Source organism: Podarcis bocagei (assembly GCF_964188305.1).
Source record: "Podarcis bocagei genome assembly, chromosome: 14".
In the NCBI taxonomy this organism is placed as follows: Eukaryota; Metazoa; Chordata; class Lepidosauria; order Squamata; family Lacertidae; genus Podarcis; species Podarcis bocagei.
Window position 1 is genome coordinate 20,055,570 of NC_138139.1, and position 26,109 is coordinate 20,081,678.

Consider the following 26,109-nt stretch of genomic DNA (forward strand, 5'->3'; position numbering starts at 1 on the left):
ACATTTTGCTTCTCTATTCGGATTCCAGGCAAGCCCCCAAGTCACAGCTTTGGATCCAGCAAGGAGCAGACTGTGTCTCCTGCTTCTATAATCAGACCAGCTCAGTGTCAAACTGCAACTACACATGCAACAGATGGAAATGAAGTGCTAGAGCCCTGGAGTGGTAAATCAGGCTGTGTCCCATGCAGGCTGGGGCTGGCGGCAGCTGCAGTCTGAAACCTCAGAGTTGTGCCAGGTTGACAAAGACTCCTCTAAGCACATGTTTTGAGGAGAGGCTGTTGACAGTGGCTAGATGGAATCCATTGTAGCTTTTACCCTCAGCTCTCCACACTAAGAGAACGGAGACTCTCAGTGCCTGTTTTGATTTACTGAAGGACGCAAAAAAAAAGAGACTGGGGTTGAATTGCGTCAAAAGGCAGCTGCAGCTTCTTACAGCCAAACAAAGAATCTGCTCTATTATCTATGGAGAAATAAAACTCGGGCATGAGGAACCAAAGCTCTTTGAGTAAGGCTCAGCTCTTAAATTAGGCCCTGGCTACTCCTGGCCGTGGAAGCTTTGAAAACTCAGCATCTACCAACAATAGGTTGGGAATGAACAAGTGATTCAGGAGCTCATCTTGAGCAGCAGCTCAGACCCTGGCTCTCAACCACATGAGGAAAAGCCAGCCAGATTAGTTGGACCAGCAGCACCAGAAGCCGAGGTGTTGGGTACCAATCCGGGCTGCAGCATCCTAGGTGAGCTTGTTGGCCAGGTAGGGTTGGCGTCTTACGTACCATCAAGCACAGAGGGCACCCACTGGCATAAGTTTGCCTTTACAGTGGTACCTCGGGTTAAGTACTTAATTTGTTCCGGAGGTCCATTCTTAACGTGAAACTGTTCTTAACCTGAAGCACCACTTTAGCTAATGGGGCCTCCCGCTGCCGCCGTGCCGCTGGAGCACGATTTCTGTTCTCATCCTGAAGCAAAGTTCTTAACCCGAGGTAATATTTCTGGGTTAGTGGAGTCTGTAACCTGAAGCGTATGTAACCCAAGGTACCACTGTACTGATTTATATTTGTTGGTGGCCATTTGAAAAGAATTACTATGATTTAAACAGGAATATGCAAGACATTTCACCATAGTGGGGTAGATTGCGACCAGGTGGCCTTTGTTAAAGTAAGGCAAGTGGCCACTGTACCCTTGAGCCAAGCCCTGCTGAACTGAGACCTTCAGAGGGACTGACTCTTAAAGCTGTACCCTGCCCTGAAGAACACAAACCCCACAAAACACACCACACCTCACAAGCCCATTAGACTGCTTGTCAAGCAAAGAGACTGACAAAGAGGAGACAATGAGGAGTCACACTCCTGAGTAGGCTCTAAGTCCTTAGTGAAGGCTGGGTCCATTAGAGTAAATGGGGCAGCACCCCACCAAGCTCAGTTAGCCTTAAGCCAGCCCCCAACCCACCTGCCTTCTTGCTTACAACCTGCTCACAGGTTGTCACTGTCTGCCGACTCCTTCCTCCCAAGTCCCTTGCAGAACTCAGCAGGGAAAAGGATGGAGCTTAACTGGAGTTAGCTGGCTGTGTCCTTGGCTCTGCCTCCACCTATCCTTGACCTCCCTGCTTTCTGCCCCACCAATGGCTACCAGTTACCACTGCACCTGAGGAGGTGCAGAAATTCGGGACTAGTAGGCTGGATGCACAGGAATAAAGGATCTCGGTTCAGCCTCTGACGTCAGAACCAATTGCTTCCTTGGTATTCTCTGAAGTTCTGCAGCTGAGGGCTGCTTTGCTCCATCACACCCTGTCTGTTTCTGCTCAAGGTCAGGATGGGATCGAGTCCAGCTTGAATCTCCTAGTGTGGTTCCTGTTTCCCCCCATTTTTGAAATTAAGGTGGTTGTATAAGGAGGTTCTTTATATTCACAGCTGCTATATAGCCTTTGTGGTGTAGTGGTTAGAGAGTTAGGTTCAAATCCACATTCAGCCACAAAGCTTACTCGGAGACCTTGGACCAGCCATGGTCTCTCAGCCTGACCTACCTCACAGGGTTATTGTGAGGAGACAAAGACATGCCCTCCAACATTTCTCTGATGAAAATAGGGACGTCAATAATTAAAAACAACAACAACAATTTATTTGTACCCTTCCCATCTGATTGAGTTGCCCCAGTCACTCTGGGTGGCTTCCAACATATATAAAAACATTGCAAAACATTAAACACTAAAGAAACTTCTGCTGCCTTCAGATGTCTTCTAAAGGTTGTATAGTTACTTGTCTCCTTGGCTTGGGGCTTGCATAAATCCATACCTTCCAACATTTCTCTGATGGAAATAGGGATGTTCAAAGGAAAAGCCAGGAATGCGGGTGGCACTGTGGGTTAAACCACAGGGCCTAGGACTTGCCGATCAGAAAGTCGGCGGTTCGAATCCCCACGACGGGGTGAGTTCCCGTTGCTCAGTCCCTGCTCCTGCCAGCCTAACAGTTCGAAAGCACATCAAAGTGCAAGTAGATAAATAGGTATCACTCCGGCAGGAAGGTAAGCGGTGTTTCCGTGCGCTGCTCTGGTTCGCGAGAAGCGGCTTAGTCATGCTGGCCACATGACTGGAAGCTGTCTGCGGACAAACGCCAGCTCCCTTGGCCAATAAAGTGAGATGAGCGCCGCAACCCCAGAGTCGGTCACGACTGGACCTAATGGTCAGGGGTCCCTTTACCTTTAAGGAAAAGCCGGACATTCCAGGATCAAATCAGAGACTGGGACAGCTTCTTTAAATCTGGGGCTGTCCCTGGAAAATAGGGACACTTGGAGGGTCTGCAAAGGGGAACAGAGGAAACATGTGCACCACCTTGAATGCCTTGGAGGAAAAGCAGAATATAATTGCAATGAATAAAGCACTCCTCCTGTCCAGTGCTTCTTCCTGCCCCCCTCCCACCCCACAAGCTCATAATGTCTCACCTGGAGTACTGCAAGATGGCATAAGCTTTAGTCTAGCTTGCAGCAGCCTTATAATTGGGGGTGGCTGAAGAAAAGACAGGTCAGACCCTCATAATGATTGCGATAGAAATTGGCTGGGAGCTGCATTGCTTTGCATGGACCCTCTCTCCCAGTGCCAGAGATGGCAGAGGAGGAAGAAAATTGTCAGAGGTGTGAGAGGCCTGACCTTTTGCTGCTTGTTTGTCCCTGAGCCTGCCACATCTGTTTGAGGAAAGAACCCTTTCCCCCTTTTTCATAGCTCTCGGGTATCATTTGTTGGGGAGCTGGCTGTTGTTTCCATTCCTGAGAAACCCTTTTTGAACAAGAGAGATTGAGTTGACAACGAAACCAGGCCCTCTTACCATCAGGCCACAGAACCTGGGGAATAATATATCTGTCGCTGGGTGAATTCCTCAGTAACAGGGGCCCTGGGCTGGTTTTCACCCTCTCACTCTGCTCTCATGTAAGAAGCTTGCTTTGGTAGGGGACGGAAAAGCAGCTTCAAACAAGCATGGCGCACCCTGTGGTTTACGGCATGAGGGTAGCGCATGTCAGGGTAAATGAGCGAGGTCAACTGCAGCTATACTAGAGAAGTACTTCACTGTCCTTGGTTGAGCAGTGCATGAATAGCAGAATGAAATGAAGCCGCAGACGGGCGAGGAACAGTGTTTCCTCCGCCTGCAACATCTTCCACATGGATATTTCCAGGCCTTCCGACATTAATGCTACAGTGCTACCTCGGGTTACATACGCTTCAGGTTACATATGCTTCAGGTTACAGACTCCGCTAACCCAGAAATAGTACCTCGGGTTAAGAACTTTGCTTCAGGATGAGAACAGAAATCATGTGGTGGCGGTGCAGCAGCAGCAGGAGGCCCCACTAGCTAAAGTGGTGCTTCAGGTTAAGAACAGTTTCAGGTTAAGAACGGACCTCCGGAACAAATTAAGTACATAACCAGAGGTGCCGCTGTATTTCATAAAGGCTTTGCTTATGATCTCCCCACATCATCTCCCTTCCGCAAAATCTCACATCTCTCCATCATTTCCTTTGGCACTGAGGGCTGGTGTTCTTTGTTTCAAGGTGTTCCGGCAGTCGTTTATCGAGAGTGCTTGTCTCTTATTTCAAAATTCAGGGGGGAACAGATGTCTGTGGATCTACTGTAACTGAAGATACTATCTGGAGTAACAAAGAGGGGGAAATTTGATTCAGCTGACATTTGAAGGTGAATCTACCAAATTAGCAAATGGGGAAGGGGATTAACTGAAACACAGGCGCCCTTCAAAATGTGCAGTTATCAGAATTTTCAGATACAGATCTCTAACGAATGCTTTCAAAAAATTATACATTAAGGGAAATTGTGAACAACCATGAATATATTTGTGAAATATAACACACTATACCATTAGAAATGCTAATGGTGAAGCAATATAAAAACGCCTTGAATAAATAATTGGGGAAATTGCTTGCAAAAATGTGTACAATAGTCAAAACTGCCTACAGAAATATGTTTAGTACCAGACATTTGCACTAAAATACTGATTCTCATATGTATTTTTACAAAATAATAAATCACTTCAGAAATATGGATAACTGAATTTAATGCTGGGAAAAGTAGAAACTGAGAGAACCGAATTAACAGATCCATCCATTCAGTGCTATTTTTCTAGAAAAAGAGGTGCCGGAGCTCACTGTCAGTGCCTTTCTTGTTCTCTTATAATGGCAATGGCGCCCATCTGAGAGTTGCTGGAACTGAGTTCTAGTGAGTTACATCTGAAAAAACACCCTGTGTCAATTCTTAATCAGCTGCCCCCCCGGCCCCCCTGGCTATGCCCATGGCAACGTGAGTTCCTCTTTGCTACCCATGAATATCTGAAAATAAGCACATAATGCAGAGCCGCAATGAGATTCTAACTCAAATAAGCTCACCCTGCAGCCACTCAAGGATGCAGAGAGCTGTGAAACTGTCGTAAGAAGGTATTGTTTGTTTCCAAGCATCAACTCTATTCTATTCAAAACATCCGACATTTTTGTTACAAATGCACAAATCAACAATATGAGGCAGCGATGGGGAACTGCAGTCCTGGGGCGGACTCTCCCCTCAGTCTGGACCTTGGGACTCTCCCCAGAACACACCTTTTCTACAGCTACACCAATGGCTTCACACAGTTTTCCAGGCTGGAAGGTGTCCTTGAATACTGATACTTTTCCTTGTCTTGAAGGTGGACAGTGTCTCTCTCTGTGTGTGTGTGTTTGGAAATTAACCTGTTGTACAAAAGCAGAATTAGCATTTATTTCTGCACCCACCTTTCAATGCAGCCCCAATACGGTACAATGTGATCAAATTAAAAGCCACCCTCAAAGCCTGCTGCAATAAACGTTTTCACTGCCCAATGAAACGGAAGATCTCGGGTGTTCTACATCCTTGGTGCCACAACAGAAAATTACATCTTCCTCCTGCCCGCTTGCTGAACTGAAAACAGCTTTCTTCTTTCCAAGGTCAGCACTCTGCACTGACACACTAAACTGAGGATAGGAATCCTAACAACAAGATATGGTTGTGTGTGTGCAGATGTAGGAAATCTCATTTCATGTCAACAATGCTAGGCATGAGGTCAAGAGTAAATAGGCCTCCCACCAATAATTGAAAAGGCTTGGGAGGAATGGGATGGGATGGAGAAAAGTTTGCTGGTTATTTACTGTGACAGCAAGGCAGATCTCGAACTGGTTGTTCCTAGGGTTGCTAACACCATACTGGGTCCCATGGTTGTCTTATTTCATAACATTCCAAAAATGGAACTCTTTGATTTCAGCTACTTTCAGTCAATGCAGGGGAACCCATGGAGTTTTAAGTTGGATCCGAACACTCAGTAAGCAGCAGGGATATTGATTTGTCTAACCTCCCACTAAAACATATTTCCCAAGCACTGAAAGAAGAATTCAAGTTGCAACACTTATTCCCAAACTTATGAAAATCTCGATCTGTTGACAGAACAGACAGCAAAGTGGCTTTTGCTGTTCTGTTTTCACAAGGCATGAAATCCCAATAGTTTACAAAGTGGGCCCTACATGAATCACAAACATTATAAATTTTGGAGACCTTGGTAAGTCCAGATCACATCACTTTTAAAATGGCCCAAATATTGCAGCGAAGCATTTCTTGGAGAGCTTTAGACCAGCAATGATTAACCTTTTCTAGCCAGTTGTCCAGGTCCTTAACAAGCACACCCAAGTGTTGAGGGTCATTTTGAATTTTTGACCAATGAAGACATTGTGGCTTCAGCTCCAAGTCAGCCTCCAAACCACACCCCTGCATGCGTGCCTCTTCTGCTTTGTGTAACATGCAGTCTGTTGAAGAGTTCTGGTGGACTCAGAGGTGTGCCCTGGGAAGTGATGTTATTGGCTCCCCATTAAATAGTGGTGCTCCATTTGTGCCCAACCCTGTCCCACTGCAACAGTGCAGCAGAACATAATGCCTTGTTGGAAGAGTTTGGAGCACAGCCTGGATTTGACTGGGAAGGGCTGTGTCTCTGCTTGGCTCTGCTCTCTGTGGGAGAGACCACAGTCTGAAATCTTGGAGAGCTGCTGCCAGTCAGAGTGGACAATACTGAGCTACATGGACCAATGGCCCAACAGTACAAGGCAGCTTCCTATGTTCCTATCACACATATTACCACTGTTTTGGGTCCTTCACAGCAGAACTGCCTGAGTGGTAAGGATATGCAGGTGTAACATCCAGCTGCTTTATTTCTGAAATTGCACTGGTGTATTTTCCCTACTAGAGGCATATCTCTGGACATACCAGAGTAGTAGCTTCTTCCAGATCCTAAAGTTCCCCAGCTGCCGTATCTGGAGCATAGGATTGTACCCTAAACACCATATCCCGATCCTTTGGTTCAGCATGCCTATTTGAACAACAGTCTTTTTTCCTGCAATTTGTCTAACTAGACAAATCATGAAAGGAATATTTTCCTAGATGGATGGTGCTTGATTCTGGGGAATATATGCCTATTTAAAAGCACAGAATCAGAGATACTTCTTTTCTCACCCTCTGCAAGTGTTTATTGACCACTTACATAGAAAGGTATCCAAAATGATGTCATGCACGTGTAGTAGCTCTTATATTCCATCACCTGCATGTGCATGGGCGGAACAGTTTGTAAGAACTGTTTGTAAAAGCCTTTGTAGCCGATGCAATGCTTGGGGAACCTTTTATTTTCTGCTGAGGGCCACATTCCCTTGGGGATACTTTTTTTGGGGGGGGGGAGGGCACATGCAGTAGGTAGGGCCAGAGCCAAAAGTGGGCAGAATTTACAAGATTGCATAAAACTCTCTCTCTCTCTCTCTCTCTCTCTCTCTCTCTCTCTCTCTCTCTCTGTGTGTGTGTGTGTGCGCACGCGCCACACCATTCTCCCTGAGTGATTTTGATTTGTGTCCTTGAAATAGGACTCATTATAGCCTTTATTTCCCTAACATGCTGGATTAAGAAGAAAATCAGACAGATAAAAGACTAGCAGATGAACTTGAAGCTCTGTTAATCAAGAGCATGTGGCCATCTTTGATTGAGGAGTGTTGGGTCATGTTGGTTGCAAAAGCCATCAAGAAAGTCCTTAGAAGCTTTTGAGAGGGTAACTGATCCATTGTGATGCTTCATATGCATGCTATTAGGGAGGACTTCAAAAGAAAGACTTCAGAAATATGCTTTTGATAGGAAGCCTTTAAAAATGATATTGGAAAGATACCAGCTATGGGAAAGGCTTCCAGCGAAAGTACTTGTGGGGTAAATTAAGGATATAGATGATGAAATAGTTGGGATGGGTCAGGTCAACTGAAGCATGGCCATTTATGAGCAGATGACAGCAGGAAACAGGAAAGATGTTAGGGCTGCTAGTGGAAAGATATGTAGAAGGGTGATAGAAAAACAAATTAAATAGTAAAAAAACAAGTTTAGTCATACATTTAATCAAAACAAGATAGTATGAAGACTTGACACATTGGGGAAAACACAAGTTGGGCACAAGTCTCTTGTATGCCATATGGTAGCGAAAGGGTGGGAGATTCCCAGAGCAAGAATGGTTGGAGCAAACCTCTAAAATGACAAGTATTGGGGCTTTTGGGAGCACTCAGTCACAACTGACCATTTACGAGGAGACTTTATTGCATCTGATCACACAACACCTTCTGGCTTGGTAAGACTCTTCCTACCTATTAGTCGACTTCATCAACCAAATAGTCTAGATTTCTGCTGTGCTGGGATACTATACTGCTTGCTTAATGTGTTGGATTATTTTTAGCATAGGTTGTGTACATTGAAGTAATGTATTCCATATGAGAACTGTATTAATCAAAGTGTGAATAAAGCATTGAAAAAGCATTCTATGTCCTTGTCTCTTGTTACCAATACTGGTGGTAACTGACAACTGGATAAACATACCATTTTAGTTCAGTCAGGCATTTCAACCACAAAAATTTCTAAAAATATATAAAAAACAGTAATTGGTAATCAGTAACCTGTTTGGCTAACACTCACTGTGCCATCATATTTTCTCTCTGCTCCTCTTTGTGTCACCATCTGGCAGACCACAGGCTCTCTATCACGGATATAATGTATTGCTTACATTGCCAATTACTATATGCCTTTGGCATGGGTGCTGTTTGTTAAGGCCTAAAATTTGGCCATGGCCAAGGCTATTTCATTCTTTTAAGAACTGGAAGATGTTCAGCTGATAGAACTGAAGCTATGTTTCCCATCACAAAGCCGCAGCGACGACAAAAGAGGCAACTGCCCAACAACTCAAATGGTTAGTAAAAACTGAGATATTTCCAGAAGCAAGGGTCAACATGGTTTTCAAACTGTGTTCCACTTCCAGGAACCCTGAAGTTCCCAGAAAACTAAACAAGGACTTCTCAAGATAACATTGGTCATGACAGGGAAGTGAAAAGGCAGCTTACCATCCTCAGCTTACAATTTCCCTGTGATGCACAGTATTGGGTATGTCCCAGGGTACAAACAGGTGGAACAATAATGGGGTCCAAGAGGTCAGGTCAATGCCCCATGTGAAGGCAGTGTGCACATCTTAGAAGAGGGATGGGGAACCTGTTTCGGTTTGAGGGCTATATTTCCTGCAGTGCAGCCTTCTGGGTGGGGGGCACATACCAGTGGTAGGTGTGGCCAGAGGCAAAAGTAGCCAAAGCAATGTGTGGACATTTTACAGTAAGCCAGTTTCTACACTCCCCTTTCTCCTTCCATCTAGGCAAGTAAGAGGCATTAGCTGAGTTCAAGGACATAGTCTAGCCAGCAGAAAAAACACCTGAGGAGCATGCAAAGCAGGACCGGTGAAAGGTGTGGCTAGGGAGAGGGCCAGATATTCAAGCCCCGAGGGCCGCATTTGGCCCTGGGCCTGAAGTTGCCCACTCTTGCCTTAGAACAAGCCCCAAAAAAATTTGCAGTGCAAAGAGTATTTGTTTAGGAGTTTCCTCAGTGGAAAATAGAAGTTGCCCACTCTTGCCTTAGAACAAGCCCCCAAAATTTTTGCAGTGCAAGGAGTATTTGTTTAGGAGTTTCCTCAGTGGAAAATAGAATAGTCTGTGTATTATCTCAAGCTTCAAAGCCTGGGGCCTCTCAGAAGATATGTAAGTAAGTATTTTTTCATCCTGAGGGAGAAAATCAGTTTTTGTACTGTTCCCACAGGGACGACGTTTGGACATCAGAATTTTTTTCTGACATGCATGCTGAAGCTTTTCAGGGGAAACAAGTTGTCACAGTGCCTGGAGACTCCCACTGGTTTAGTAGTAGTTCCACTGTGCGTCTGGGGTGTCCCAGTGCCTTTTTTGGGGTGCGGTAGAGTCATTGTTGCCCTCATGACCTGTTTGTGGAGATGTGTGTGCTTTGTGGTTGGTTGTGGGGAGAGACGTTGCCATGGTACCTAAGGTTGCCATGGCACCCTACTAGGCTGTGGCAAGGCACCCAACTGGTGAGAGCAGTTGGCATGGCAACCTTGGGGGGGATAGGCATCAGGCTTCCTCCTCCCCATGCTGCACTGGGAGGTGGGGCAGAAATGCCCCCCCCCAAGGCTCCTTTACGGGGCGGGTACCGTACGTAGCCCCAGCTCTGATGGTGGCCACGTCAATTGAGAACATGGTGGTGCTCATGCCCCCTGCCAGGGTATGGCGGAGCAGGCGTTACTAAGTCGCCTTAGGGAGGAGAGAGGGATGCTCCACGTTTGCCGTGAGGAGCCCTCCCTCCTAGGAAGATGGTTGCCATGGCGCTGCCTTAGGCGAGGATGCGATTGCCATGGCAGCCAAGCGGGAGGCGGCGGAGGCAGCGGGGTACCGAGGCGCCACCCTCGCGACCTCCGTCCGCCAGGGGCCGCTGCGGAAACACAGAGAACAGCCGCCATCGAAAAGCAAACCAGGGCGGTCGACAGTCTTTCCACTGACGCTTGTCGCTCGGTGTTTTCTGGGTAAGTCGCCGCTTTACCGCGGCTACGCTCCTTCCGCTCGCAGTGCGGTAAGCTATGGGGACTCGTTGGTAGTGCTTGACGTCACTCACCCTCTCCTCCTCCTCCTCTTTCTTCGGCGGAAACATGGCGGCGGCCTCCGCGGAGTGAGTTGTGGAGGCGGGCTGCTGTTCTTCCCCCGTCAGGGGAGGCCTGGGTGGGAAGCGGCGAGGCGGGACCTCTCCCTGCTCGACCCTTCCGTCGCACGCGCGGAAGCCCGAGTTTGGGGGCGGGAAGGGTTGGCTGGGAGGGGAGAGTTCGCGCTTCTCCCCTCGCCCCTCTCCGTGGCCTCGGGTCCGCACCTGCCCAAAATAGCAAGGAAGCTGAAACGTTCAGTGACTACCCGGGAAGCAGCACCTAGAAATCCCCTTGAAAGACGCATCTTTGAGCAATTTAGCCAGTTTTTTGTGTCGAGGGTGCCTCCCCGCCCGCCTTTTAAAACAATGCATACATAAATTTGATGGTTGAAAGTTCCCAGAAGTCACACAGCTATCCGTGGAGGAGGAGGATGCCCACTGTCTCTGTGCAGGCTTGGCTGTCCTCAGCCCGTGTTTCCTTCGAAACAGCATCTGCTGCTTGCCCATGTCTGCTTCACAATATAGAGATGCGCAGAACCGCCCATCCTTAGAGGAGGCTGCCTGTTGCATCTGTGCAGGAATAGCTGTGCCTTCCTTTCCTCCTTCCAATCCTTTGGCTGGCCTGGAACAGTGACTTTTTGTAGAAACCAAGGTGGGTTGAGCGTCATTGAGGGTGGCTGATTACCTAGGAAGGTGCCTTATACTGAGTCAAACCATTGGTTCGCCAAGGTTTCAGACAGATCTTTCCAAACCTATCTTCAGATGTGAGTGTTTGAGTCCGGGACTCTTTGAATTCAAAGTATGTGCACTGCCATGGTGCTATGGCTATTTTCATAAATGCTACACACACACACACAAGTTTAGTTCTACCAAGGCACACTTTTCTGGCAGATCTTTGGGGAACACTAGATAAGAGTATTTGGACTTGGACCCAGGTGACCAGGATTTAAATCCCCATTGAACCTTGAATCTGGCTGGGTGACCTTGGGCCACTCGCTAGACTCTGCCTAATCCTTTCTCTAATGGCCAGTGCAAAGATAAAGTTGTAAAAGAGGGAGCCCTGAACTCTGAAAAGCATTGGAAATCCATGCTTTCAGTTTTGCTGTCATCTCTAACCTCAGCATCTCTTATATGGCACCATGAAGATTTTTTTTGTTAAAGCTTGCTTCTAGTATAATATGTTAGAATGATGTAATTTGGTTCTGTGCTTCTGTTGTTTCTAGAGTACTTTTTGTTGTATAATAGCAGGCATTCATTTTCATGATATATGTCACTCCAGAGAATCTTCATGTTTCATTTCAGCTCATATTTCCTGAGACACTATATTAATAGATATAGCTGCCTAGCTGTTCCGTTGGGCCAGATCATCTGTTACTTTACTGCAAGAGTGCATAGAAATATTGAAGTGGGAAGAAGTTTTCTTACTCGCCAATTCCTTCTTGCAAAATTTTAAATGTTTGTAGCAAATGTATTATTACAATTCTGGCTTTCCCACAAAGAATAAGGCAATGCTCAGTTCTCATATGTGTTTTGTTAAAGCCCAGGTATCCCCTTCAGGCTTTGTATATTGAATACATGTAAACAGCTGCTGGCCAGTGGGTAGGCAGACATTCCTTTGGCACTCAATACAAAGAACTGGGCAGAACATTGATAGGGAACTTTGAGATGTGGCTACAAATCCCATTATCCCAGACCATTGGCTGTGCTTGCTGGAACTGATGAGAGTTGGAATCCAGCAACATCTCAAGAGCCATAGGTTTTCCATCCATAGGACAGAGTGTTGTGCCACCTTTAAGCTAACAGAAATATTGTTGCATAAGCTTTCATGGGCCAGAGTCCTACCTCACCCCATTTGACATACTAGATAGTATTTGTTGTTGTTATATAAACCATGATGTATTTATTCTTAAAGAGATGCTGTGTGTGAATCTAACACTGACTTCTATTTCCTTTGATCTCTCTACAATTTGATTCTCACAGCAACCACACCCTTCTTTTCTTGGACAGCATGATATGCCTTTTGACTCTGTCAGATTCTAGCCACCCTGGGACTTTTTCCACTTGAAGATATTATGGATCATGAGGCCCCAACTATCAGGCCTCGTCGGATCCAGAACCAGAACGTCATCTACCGTCTAGAACGTCGAAGGATCACCTCTGGCAAGACTGGCACCCACTGGCACCAGGTGCGCATCTTCCACCAAAATGTCTTCCCCAATTTTACCGTGGTCAATGTTGAAAAACCACCCTGCTTCTTACGGAAGTTCTCCCCTGATGGAAGGTACTTCATTGCCTTCTCCTCAGATCAGACTTCACTGGAGATCTATGAGTATCAAGGGTGTCAGGCAGCAGAGGACCTCCTCCAGGGCTACGATGGGGAGATCTTGGCTAACGGCAATGACCAGCGGTCCATCAACATCCGTGGGCGACTCTTTGAACGTTTCTTTGTCCTCCTTCACATTACCAATGTGGCCTCTAATGGCGAGCACTTGAACCGTGAATGTAGCTTGTTCACAGATGATTGTCGCTATGTCATTGTTGGCTCTGCTGCCTATTTGCCTGAGGAGCCCCACCCTCCCTTTTTTGAGGTTTACCGCAACAGTGAATCAGTGACACCTAACCCCCGGTCACCTTTGGAAGATTACTCTTTGCACATCATAGACCTTCACACAGGCAGGCTTTGTGATACCAGGACGTTCAAATGTGATAAAGTCATATTGTCCCACAACCAAGGGCTCTACCTATATAAAAATATCCTGGCCATTCTGTCTGTACAGCAGCAAACCATCCATGTATTTCAGGTAACACCTGAGGGCACCTTTATTGATGTACGAACCATAGGCCGCTTTTGCTATGAAGATGACCTCCTCACTCTCTCTGCTGTCTATCCAGAGGTTCAGCGGGATTCTCAGACAGGCATGGCGAACCCATACAAAGAACCGTTCATAAATTCTTTGAAGCACAGGCTGCTGGTCTACTTGTGGCGAAGGGCAGAACAGGATGGGAGTGCTATAGCTAAAAGGAGGTTCTTCCAGTATTTTGACCAGCTGAGGCAGCTTCGCATGTGGAAAATGCAGCTCTTGGATGAGAACCATCTCTTCATCAAATACACAAGTGAAGACGTGGTCACGTTACGGGTGACAGACCCTTCACAGGTATGGAGCTTGCCTTTGTGGGAGCTATTCTGGCAGGATATTGAAACTCAGATATTGTTCTTAGAAATCCCGTCGACCAGGCTGTTTTGAGTTTTTGAGTGTGAGTAACAAGGAGAGAGACGCGGGTGGCGCTGTGGGTTAAACCACAGAGCCTAGGACTTGCCGATCAGAAGGTTGGCGGTTCAAATCCCCACGACGGGGTGAGCCCCCATTGCTCGGTCCCTGCTCCTGCCAACCTAGCAGTTCGAAAGCACGTCAAAGTGCAAGTAGATAAATAGGTACCGCTCCAGCAGGAAGATAAACGGTGTTTCCGTGCACTGCTCTGGTTCGCCAGAAGAGGCTTAGTCATGCTGGCCATATGACCCGGAAGCTGTACGCTGGCTCCCTCAGCCAATAAAGCAAGATGAGCCCCACAACTCCAGAGTCGGACATGACTGGACCTAATGGTCAGGGGTCCCTTTACCTTTACCTAACAAGGAGAGAGCTCCTGGATCAGGTTGAGGGTCATTCTATTCCACCATCCTCTTTCCAATAGTAGCTGGCAAGATGCTTCTGGAAAGCATCCAGGGATAAAGGCAATAGCCCTCCCATGTTGCTTATCCCTCCAGCCACTGTATTTTATATAGTCAAGTTCCTAGTCAGGTTCCTAACCCTTAGAACCAGTCCAGGATATTTGAAATAAAAATGACATTTCTCCTTCCTTCTGTTACAAGAATTTATATTAAAGTTGTCATTTAACCTGCACTCAATATAATTCATATTCCTGGAGCCCTGTTCCCATTGCTTCTCTTCACTTTGCTTCAATGGCAGTGTTGTGTGTTTGTGTATTTATATTTACCATTGTGTCCCTGAACGCTTATTGAACAAAGGTTCTAGAACCATATAAACTTCAATCCTATATGGACCAAGTGATACTGTTTGGCTGCTGGAACTAAAGGAAATAGTGTCCTCAAATGTAAATTTCACTAGTCTCTGAAAAGGGGGAAAACCTGCAATCGTATATATTATTTAGTGAAAACATTTGTACCTGCTTTTTAGCCAAAAAGGCTACCTATAAAAATGTGGCTTCTCATTGCAACCACTCAGCTGGGGAGCCTATGCTGTAGCATTCTGATGGAGACTCTTTCACAACTGTCTCTTATGAAATCTGCAGCAGCTTCCTTTCCAAAATGGAGCAATAGCCCTGTACTATTAAACAGAGTGGGAAACAGCTGAAGAAAGGAGGCATGCATGTTCATGCTGCTGGGTTGGGCTGTTTTTAGTTTCTTTCTTTTCTTTCCTGTTTGTGATGTTGATTGGTGTAGAAAGGTTAAAATTTTGATTCCCCCCCCTTGCTCCTTTATTATTATTACTTTAAATCACCCCAGTCATGCCTCTCCTTCCATTAGGCAAGATTGATGGCCTGTTACTTTGGTTCATCTGGAGCTCTTTTTTCCCTTCCCAGGCAATCCAAGAATGGGTTGAAACAGTGCTTCACAGAAACATCCAAAGCTACTTATGCCAAGTCTGACCATTGGTCCATCTAACTCAGTATTATCTACACTGACTGGCAGAGGCTGGTTTCTAGCAGGAGTCTCTACCAGTTCTACCTGGTGAGGCTGGGGAATGAACCTTGGACCTTCCGTATCCAAAGCACATACTATGCCACTGAATTACAGTCCTTCCTGGCTACTCCAGTCTTTGCTGCCTGTTGGAATAGTTGCACGTGGGTCCTTTTTCCATTTCCAAGCACAAATCAAAGTGCTGGAGCTTGTGTTTCAAGCCCTACACGACCTGGGACCCTGGTGTCCGGGAATGGGGTCTGTTTCCCCACATCAACCTGCACAGCACTGATACTGTCTTCAGAACCCTTTCTTCATACCCTGACCCATGCACAATGAGCGATGAGGGATACAACATGAAACAGAACTGCAGTAGGTTGCAAAGTGGAAAGATGTCAGTGGAGCTAAGAAGCTCTTATTAGCTGCAAGTCAAATGGCAGCATTAATGTTCTAATATAGGGCATGATCTGAGGGCACCTGGGGCCACCACCTTGCAGAAGCTATAAAGGTCTGGGTTTGTGCAGTGATGGGTGCATGACCACCTGTGAGCCACATGTATGCTGCCTTGGGTCCCACGATGGATGGAAGGTGGGGTATAAATGTAAGAAAAAAACCACAGAACAGAATTGCACTATGTGGTTGTTTGCCACTGAGACTTAATACTTTTTTAAAAAAATAATATCTTGGGGTCCCCACCATCCCTGACCATTGGTTAAGCTGGCTGGGCATGATTTGATTTGGAAGATAGCAACATCTGGGGACCTAGGGTTGAGGAACACTGTCTTCTTGTCAACCTAACATCTGGTAGGCTGGGCCATGGCTGGGCTTTCTCAGGGCCTTGTGGCACCCCACTTGTGCAATTCATTTTCCACGGAGGCTGGCCTAGCACCAGCACTGTTCTCTCTTTAATCTCTGGTGGGTTTAAACTCCTGCTAAAATTGTTTTAAAGTGCTGCCTTTAACAGTTGCTTCATTGATTACCATGATTCTATTATTTTACGATCTGTTGTAAGGGCTTAGGAGTTTAGGTTCATTAGTCATTACAGTGGTGCCTCGCAAGACGAAATTAATTGGTTCTGCAAGTTTTTTCTTCTTGCGAGTTTTTCGTCTTGCGAAGCACGGTTTCCCATAGGAATGCACTGAAAATCAATTAATGCGTTCCTAGGGAAACCGCTTGCCAGGCTGGCGGTGCAGAGAAGGGCTTTTCTCCGCACCGCAAGCCTTCAGGACAGGTACGGGAACAGAGGGGAAGGCGCGCAGCGCTTTCCCTCTGTTCCCGGGGCTTGCGTGGGAGGAGGGTTTTTCCTCCCCGCCGCCAACATTCAGAACAGCATTCTGAATGTTGGCGGTGGGAAGGAAAACCCTCCTCCCACCCCAAGTCTTCAGGAAAGCCATCCGATGCCGCGCGCCGGGAGGAGGCGTTCCCCCCCCCGCCCGGCATCGGAGCTTCGTTCCGATGCCGCGCGCCGGGAGGAGGCGTTCCCCCCCCGCCCGGCATCGGAGCTTCGTTCCGATGCCGCGCGCCGGGAGGAGGCGTTCCCCCCCCCCGCCCGGCATCGGAGCTTCGTTCCGATGCCGCGCGCCGGGAGGAGGCGTCCCCCCCTCCCGCCCGGCATCGGAGCTTCGTTCCGATGCCGCGCGCCGGGAGGAGGCGTTCCCCCCCCCCGCCCGGCATCGGAGCTTCGTTCCGATGCCGCGCGGCGGGAGGAGGCGTTCCCCCCCGCCCGGCATCGGAGCTTCGTTCCGATGCCGCGCGCCGGGAGGAGGCGTTCCCCCCCCGCCCGGCATCGGAGCTTCGTTCCGATGCCGCGCGCCGGGAGGAGGCGTTCCCCCCCCCCGCCCGGCATCGGAGCTTCGTTCCGATGCCGCGCGGCGGGAGGAGGTCCGAGGACAGTGGGGAAGACGCGCTGCGCTTCCCCGCTGTCCCGGAGATTTCCCCATGGGCTGTCGTCTTGCGAGGCAAGCCCATAGGGAAATTCGTTTTGCGAAGCGCCTCCAAAACGGAAAACCCTTTCGTCTAGCGGGTTTTCCGTCTTGCGAGGCGTTCGTCTTGCGGGGTACCACTGTAGTTTGGTTGTGACTCACTCAGTTGTGCAATGGGTCCCAGCAGATAGACCACAATTTTCTTTTCTTTTTTACTGAAGTGTTTTTAAGAGACAGGGAGAGGAGAAGGGCAGCGAGTGAGAGAGGAAGAAGAAAACTGGACACAGGGAACCATGGACATTGAAAGTAGGCCTGTGTTGCAGGTTAGACTTAAAAATGGGTCAGGGGATTGAAAAGGTTGATCTTTGTGCTGGTTGATCAATTTGGGTTGTTATCTTGCAGTCAGTCACCTTGCTCTTCAGTCGCTAAATTTGACCGTTGAGTCCATTGATTGACCTTTTCAGATAAATGACTGGTGTAAGAGTTTCCATGAATGACAACCATACAGTCTGATTTTGTCCACCTTTACCTGGAAGTAAGTGCTATGCAGCTTGCTCCCTGGTAAAGTGTGCGTAGGCCTGCAAGATGAATGCAAGTTAGTAGTGTGGCAATGGGTCACAAAAGGCCCACAGTTCTTTGTATACAAATGTTTCTCTTAGGGAGAGGGCTGGTATGGTGCAGTGGTCAGGGTTAGGCTGAGACATGGGTTCAAATGCGTCTTTAGCCACAACGCTTGGTGTGGACTTGTCACTTTCTTTTTTCAACCTACAACTCTACTGAGATCAATTAATATCTCTGCTGCTGTGTATAGTACTGGTTGACAGGACTGGCTTTGTGTAGGGATTCATAGGAATATTGCAAGAATGAGACAAAGTCTAGTATGCAAGCTGTGGGGGATGGGTGGGTGGAAAGGACATAAAAGGGTCTGGATATATGTAACCTGGATACCAGATTAAAATTGCTAATGGAAGCGCATGCTGATTAAAGTTAACATATATGTTGGAAAGGCTATTGGAGAATGTGAGCTCTGTTATACACAGGACAAGAAGCAACTTATGGGTAGGCTCAATGTTGGGCTGTAAGGGCCTTTAGAATCAATGGAATAAGCTGTCTGAAAAAGTTGTGTTTTTCCAGGAAAGAAGGGAGAGGTATTTATTGGGGCTTCTTCTGCACTCCCCAGAATCCTGCCTTTTTGATGTCAATAAGCTGCATCTGTAAGACACTGGGTTGGACCTAGCACTTCCCTGCAAGATTAGAGTTTTCCCAAGGGGAAATCAATAGGGTCCTTGGGCACTTCCAGATACATTTTGTTGAGTAATCAATGTGAAGTGTTGGTCTTAGTTGTTGTGTGGGATCCATTAGTGGTCTTTCACATTTATTATGATAAAGAGTGCTAAGTGAAATTTGGTCGTCCAAAAGTTGCAAGCACCTATTGTAAGGGTGGGGAACCTTTGAGCCTTCAGGTGTTGATGAAGTACAACTCCCATCCGCCATATCAGGCATGGCCAGAGACTTATCAGTGTTTCAGTTCAGCAGTATCTAGAGGGTCAAAGGTTCCCCATACCTGATCTGTTGGAGACAGATCTGTTGGAGACAGACATCTGAGATGTCACTGGTTCCACTAAAGGTTGAATATGCAGGTCCAGGAAAGCTAGATGGTGCTTTCAGGATTTCACTCTCCACCTCCCTGCAAAAAAAACTCCATGTTTGACAGTGATTGGAGTAGCAGAGAAACAGCAAGAGAGAATGTGGAGGGTAGGGCTTAGATTGCCAGTAGCAGGCAATTGACCCTGGCACGGTGGCTATAACAACAAGCTGCATTCCTTCCCCCCTCCATGACTTTTCATGGACTTGAAACTTTTCCTTTATAAAAAGAAAAGGGGATGCAAGGATTCTGGAGATGCCAAACTCAGTGCAGACTTGAGTAATCGGTCTGTAGACATGCAGAAATAAACATAGACCTGATCTTTTGTCCATAGCATGTTACCTAGGGAAAGATTTCTTCACAAGCACCTAGGTGACTGATTGCAAAACCAAAATGCAGCTTTTGGACATTCTTGGATAAGAACGCAAGTAATTCAAAAGAAATAGTTAATGGCGCTCAGTCTTTCATTTCCCCAGCAGCGGGGGACCCTGAAGGGTACACCATTTACAGGCAACAGTGGAGCACAATGCGCTTTAAAAGGTTCCTCTCGGCATGTTGGAAATATTAAGACAGGAAAAGAAAATAAGTGTCCCCCCCAGCCCCTCCCCAAATAAAGCCTACCAACTCTCACCTTTCTGCATATACAGGGGAAAATAATTCATTGCCAGCCACCACCTGGCTTAAAAATCACTTCGCAGCAGGAGCTAAAATTAAATCTGCCACTCTGAAAAAACATTTCATGTTTGGCAGAGAAAGGAAACAGCAACATTGATGTGTCCAGTTTGAAATAAACAAAACAAGAATTGGAGGAATTTCACATTGCTTTGTTAATAATTTGACGGTAGTTAATAGCATAGTTAATCTGTCGCCCATTGCGATGGCTGGAAGTTACAATGAACTTGGCAGGGGAAACGCAGAATCCTCCCATCCAGCCACAAAACAGCATCGTATCTTGGTTGGTTTAATGGCTTGGTGGTGCAAGTTGCTCACTTAACATGGCCTTTGTGTCTTCCACCTGGGCTCAGCTGGCTGACGTCAATTCTGCTTCCTCCTGCTCAGCCTTCGTTTTTTGTTGTGTACAACATGGTGACCACCGAGGTGATTGCTGTATTTGAGAACACGTCGGACGAGCTGCTGGAACTCTTCGAGAACTTCTGCGACCTTTTCCGGAATGCCACACTGCACAGCGAGGCGGTCCAGTTCCCCTGCTCGGCCTCAAGCAACAATTTCGCCAGGCAAATCCAACGCCGGTGAGCCCTTTGGACCGTGCATGGTTGCCCAGTCAGTTTGCAAAGCCAGTGAAGCTGGAGAGGCTAAAAACTGGCTTCGGTTTATGTTCTCTGGCTCAACTAAATTTATTGCTATAGTGCCATTGGTGTACATGGGCATAATAGGAATGATGATGATGACAGCAAGCATTTATGTAGTGCTGGGATAACCAACCTGGTGCCCCCCAGATGTTGCTGGACTTCAGCTCCCATTACCCCAATTAATATGGCCAGTGGTCAGGGATAATGGGAGTTGTAGTCTGTCAGCACTTTAGATACCCTCAATGCAGTGCTTTAACATGTTCCAAGTGCTTTACATACATTATCAGTCATCCTTAAACAGCCTTATAGGGTAAGCCAGTAGTTTTGTCCTCATATTGCGGAAAGTGAGGCTGGGGGATGCTGGGTTACCTAAGGCCAGCTTGTAAGTTCATGGCAGAGGCAAGGGTTTGTTCATTGTTGCTTTTTACTAGACTGAGGTCCCTCAACCAGAACCATAGTGTGTACAACAGGAGTGGAGCCATGGGCAAACGGTGGCCTAGGGTGGAGCTGATTACCTCCTGTACCCCAAGAGGCAAATATTGGGATAACCTGCATATGCAACTGAAAATTACTTACTAATTACTTATTAATTGTAGCACAAAAACACTGTTTCATGCTGCAGTAGCCACCTGACTGGATAACTTTAACATGCACTACTTGGGACTGTTCTTGAAGACTGTCTGGAAACTGCAGCTCATCCAGAATGTGGCTGGCTGAGTGGCACAACCCACTGGGACCACATAGCACTAGTTCCAAAGAACCTGATCAGGTTGCCTGTGTGTTTCTGATCCCAGTTCACAGTGTTAACAATGACTCTGGACCCCCTGAATGACTTGGGCCACAAATACCTTTTTCTGTACCAACCTGCCCAGGCTTAAAGGTCAGCGTGGCAGGCCCTCTTGTGGTTGCACTGCCAGGTGAAGTGGAAGGTGTGGTGATGTAGGAAATGGTCTTCTCTGTGGTGCATCCCTGCCTCTGGAATGCCCTCCCCAAGAAGATGCATCTGGTGCCAACTCTACCTGGCTTTAGTGCCAGTTTAAGATTAATCTTTTTATTCACGCTTTTGGATGAGTTGTGGCCTGTTGCTGATTATATGTTTCACCTTCTGCCTTTTACATTGTATATGAATTACTTTTAAAAGGTTCGTTTTATGCTTAGAATTGCTTTATGATAATTGCTTAACATGACTGGTGTTGACCTGTTTTGTTATTTTATAGCAACTCTGTAGATTTGAGGGGGGGATGGATTAGAATAAAATCAGACAGCAGAACTACACAAAGATGAGATCAAAGGGAACCAATTAAGACTCCTGTTTTACAAGTGAGGAACACTGAGGCTGAGACAGAAGCAATTAGCAAACGGCCAGCCATGCCATACACAAACACACACACTATTGTTCAACTATTGGGAGTGAGAAACTCCTGCTGTCCTACAGATCGCCCAGAGGACTAGCAGATCTACTTTCTGCTAGCCTCTGCTCTAACCACTGCATTATTATGGCCCTTTGTTTGGCTTGAGGAAGAATGGGGCATACCAATGGGATTCTGGAAGAGAGATGTTCTAGCTGGGAGTCTAAATAAGAGGGGTGGGTGGCATGAGAGCCAGCAAAGTCCATGCATAAGGCACAACAAGGCAAATAATGATTATTTGTGAATTGTACACTTGAGTCCAGTGACGAGAGCATAACACACTCTTCTATCTCCAAGGCAAGAAAACTACTTTAGACTGTGTCTAAAAAGCATTTTCTAGGCAGCTCAACAAGAACAAGGTCTTCTTTGCCTCCACCTGCCTGTCCCTCACCTTTACATAATCTAAACAACATCTGAGGATGGATTTCCCCATCATCCTTCAACCTTGGAGGAGCCATCTGTAGCTCTTAGAGAAAACTTGTATTAATTTGATGGATTCCTAATCCATCTCTTTCCTCCCACCTTTCTAGTTTCTGCTGTATTATGCAGCTTAGGGGCTCTTGAACCTAGGAAGGAGCCAATCTGTATCCGTTAAATTCAAGGCTACCTCCAGAAAGCAAACTATGAGTGCTGTTTAAGGGGAATAAGGCATCCAGTTCATTATAAAGGCTTTTAATTATTGCAAGGCTGAAATCTTTGACTGTTAGATTAATCAACTAAAGCTTCAGTTGATTAATTGGTGGGAGTCAGTGTTGATCAGTAAAGCTGTGGGTTGATGACAGGTCTTTGACCTCATGCTCATCAGAGTGGAGCATACTAGCAAGGGTTAACTCTTCTTCTAGAGGTCCCTCCCTGGAGACATCTGTTTTGACATGGAACCTCAGGTCTGTTGCAGAGGCTCTAGGACTCTCGCTCAGTTTGTTTGGCGTCCTGCCTGAACATGTTGAGTCCTATTGTTGCCCTGTGTAAAGTGAGTCTGCACCTTAGAACTTGGCCAGAGTAGTACACCTGTGGCTAGCTGTTGCAGGGGAACGATCCGTAAGGATAGGCTCACTGTCTTTCAGGGAAGCTTCTCCTCCATCACTCATCTTCTCACTGAGGACCCCATAATGTGCTTCCAGCGAACGAGCACACTTTGAACACAGTTGCACCAAACAATTGCTGCTTAGAATGCAGGTTGTTTGTCAGCAAAAAGATACTGTGTAACTCTGGAGTGGGGAATTCTTGGCTCACCAGATGTTGTTGGATTACATCTTCCATCATCCCTGACCATTGGCTTTGCTGACTGGGGCTGCTGGGACTTGGGAGTCTAACAGCATCTACAGGGTCACAGGGTCCCCAACTCCTGCTATACGGTCGTACCTTTGTTCTCGAACGGCTTAGTTGCCGAACAAATTGGCTCCCGAACGCCGCAAACCTGGAAGTAAGTGTTCCGGTTTGCAAACATTTTTTGGAAGCTGAACGTCTGGCGCATCTTCCACTTGAGTGCAAGACACTTCTGCAGCCAATTGGAAGCTGCGCCTTGGTTTTTGAACCATTTCGGGAGTCGAACGGACTCCCAGAATGGATTCAGTTCAACAACCAAGGTACCACTGTAACTGGCATATGAAACTGCTAGCTTTTCACACACACACACCCGCCAAAAAAGAAATCCTTGAAATTGCAGTAGAAGTGCTGGGAATTGTGGCTCAGCAAGGGGTCTTCTATAAACTCTAAGCCAGTGGTCAGCAACCTAAGGGCCATAGGCCAGAAGTGGCCCACGGAGGTCGTTTGACTGGCCCCGAGCCGCTTCTGCTCACTATAGCAGCACGGCGCAGGAACTCACTTCTGACGCAGATGCCAAAAATTGCATCTGTGCACATGCAGACACTGAAAATCGTGCGCGTGTGATCTGGCCCACAGAGGGATCTCCGCAGGACCGATCTGGTCCAGGCAAGATAAACCTTGCCGACCCCTGCTCTAAGCACTCTGAAGAAACTGCAGTCCCCAGGATTCTTTGGGGGAAGCCAGGGCTGTCAAAGGGGCATCATATTTCTTTAAATGTATGGTTTGGATGCGACAGTGCTCTGTACAGCAACTGGCAGCAACTTTCTAATGCCTTGGGCAGAGTTTCTTCCCATTGCTGCTTCCTCAGATATTTTTAGCTTGACGTGGCAGGGATGTGCTCCATCGAAACATGGATCCCTCCCTTCCTTTTGTATCTTTCTATCTCTGCTTCTTCCAAGGCTAAGACTTAGCGTTGTGGGTGGTGGTGATTTTTGTTTCGTGCCTTTCATCTCTATACCGCCAACCTGCCTGTTGCCTTCAGATTCAAGGACACCATTGTGAATGCAAAGTACGGTGGGCACACGGAAGCCGTGCGGCGGCTGCTGGGGCAGCTTCCCATCAGCGCTCAGTCCTACAGTGGCAGCCCCTACCTCGACCTCTCCCTCTTCAGTTACGACGACAAGTGGGTGTCTGTCATGGAGCGCCCCAAGACGTGTGGGGACCACCCTATCAGGTATGTGGCGTGCCCCCGTGATGGTCCATGTTTAGGTCTAGTACACAAGACCTTTGTATATCTAGCACATTGTGAAGGGGAAGGCTGGCTGCTGGCTTACATGAGCCTTAGTCTGATCTAGCTTTCACTGTTCTTACATTCGGATGTTGCTTGTTGTGATGCTGCTAGGTGTCTTCTAAGAACCATTGTTACCCATGCCAGCATTGATTCTCTCCTCTTACCCAGACTCTCTTGGGTGGGTAGGATAATGTTTTTTGGGGCTACGTTACTGTAATGGGATGATTAGCTGCTTGTGCGTAAAATCGTGCTCCCTCAGAGTTTGTGCGGCTCCACAAACCTCTGTGTGTGACAGAGCTCCTCAAACATGTCTGCTCTAGTCACTCGTAGAGTCTGACAGTGGCTGTCTGCGGAAGCGTTTCCAGCAAAGAAGCTCCTTAACGGAAACGCGTCTCCTGGACTCACGGCGTGACAGTTTCCGGCAAGGCGTGGGTCTCCCAATGGGAGCCTCAGATACCTCCCCACTGTTCTCGCTGGAAGCGTCTCTGAGCCCTCCCTCCTGCTCGCATTCCCTCAGAGATCCACTCCTCCCCCTGCTGGTTCCTGCTTCAGCTGTTGAGTCTCTTTCTTCCTCCCTGAGCCCCTCCACCACCTGTTCCTCCGATGGCAGTTCCCTGACATCCACCTCCCCTCCAGGGCCCCCCTCACCCCCTCCCATTTCCTCTCCTCTGGGAGGTGAAGGGTTAAAACCCCGAAAAGAATCTTCTTCATCTTCAGACGTCTCGAACAATTCCCTCCATCGATCGCCGTCCTGGCTCGCTGAATCCTCCTCCTCCTCGGAATCTGTGAACCCCTCCAACTCCTCTTCTTCGTCGGTGGTGGCAAAGTATTTCCTCCGGAACCTCGCTACAGGCTGAGGTTTACGTGGGAACCTCTGATGAAAAGTTTCTATTAAAACTTCGTCATTGACATCCTCTGCCCTAACCCAGGTGTTTTCCGACTCCGGTTCCCCTTCCCACATTACCAAATACTCTACTTGATCTCCCTTCCACCTGGAATCGAGGATCTCCGCTACATGGTAGCTGTGTTCCTTCTCCTCCATTGCTGGCCCCCTAGTGACCCTCCCTTCTCTGTCCCCTTTATACGGTGACAGCAACGACCTGTGGAAAACTGGGTGCAGCTTCATGTGGTTCGGTAACCGGAGTCTGAAAGCCACTGGGTTGACCTGCTGCGTGACTTCAAATGGGCCCAGCCTTTTGGGTCTTAACTTCTTACAACCCCCTTTGAATGGCAACCCTTGGGTTGACAGCCACACCTGGTCCCCCACCCTAATGCTTTCACCTTCCCTTCTGTTTTTGTCTGCCTGCCTCTTATATTCCTCCTTAGCCCTGTTTAAGTTGAGTTGGAGCTGGCGATGTATCGCTTCCATTTCTTCAACGAACTGTTCTGCAGCTGGAACGCTCCAGTTCTCCCCTTCCCCCCCTGGGAAGGCTCTGGGATGGCACCCGTGATTAGCCAAAAAGGGGCTCATTCCCGTGGACACGTTCTCTGCATTGTTGTAGGCAAATTCTGCCAACGCCAGCTTCTCCACCCAATCATTCTCTCTGTCATTCACATAACACCTCAAATATTGCTGGAGAACACCATTAGCTCTTTCCGCCTGCCCGTTGGTTTCTGGATGACGGGCCGTTGAGAAATTAACCTCTACATGCAGTAAGCTCATGAGCTTCCTCCAGAACCTGGAAGTAAATTGTTTCCCTCGGTCTGAAACCACCCTCAAGGGGGCGCCATGCAACCTAAACACATTTTCTACAAACAATTTAGCTGTTTCTTCTGCTGTGACCGCATGTGAGCAGGCTATAAAGTGGGCCATTTTAGTTAACAGGTCTACCACAACCATGATGGCTGTTTTCCCTCTAGACCTTGGCAGATCAGTCATGAAATCTATTGCCACTGCTTCCCATGGTCTTTCAGGTGTGGGTAGTGGTTCTAATAAACCTGCCGGTGCCCGCCTCTCCCCCTTGGCTCGTTGGCATTGGTCACACCCTCTCACATACTCCCGCACATCTTCCCTGACCTTGGGCCACCAAAATTCCCTGGTAA

At 47.4% G+C, this 26,109-nt stretch overlaps 1 protein-coding gene and 1 long non-coding RNA gene across 8 annotated transcripts in view; one reads left to right on the forward strand and one right to left on the reverse strand.

Moving 5' to 3' along the window:
* LOC308573939 lies at positions 1-9,425 on the reverse strand. Its single transcript, XR_014002261.1, has 3 exons — positions 8,904-9,425; positions 3,984-4,130; positions 1-368 (listed from the first exon to the last, which is right to left on the reverse strand). It is a non-coding gene; the product is annotated as an uncharacterized lncRNA (long non-coding RNA).
* Positions 8,503-26,109, forward strand: part of DET1 (DET1 partner of COP1 E3 ubiquitin ligase) — a 25,845-nt gene continuing 8,238 nt past the window's right edge. For 2 of the 7 annotated variants that reach the window (XM_081171180.1, XM_081171175.1), the window contains exons 1-4: positions 10,564-11,179; positions 12,508-13,682; positions 19,850-20,040; positions 23,818-24,009. In XM_081171180.1, coding sequence (XP_081027306.1) covers positions 12,600-13,682; positions 19,850-20,040; positions 23,818-24,009 — 1,466 coding nt within the window. In that variant the 5' untranslated portion in view covers positions 10,564-11,179; positions 12,508-12,599. The other 5 variants (XM_081171178.1, XM_081171177.1, XM_081171176.1 and 2 more) reach the window with 5 other exon arrangements.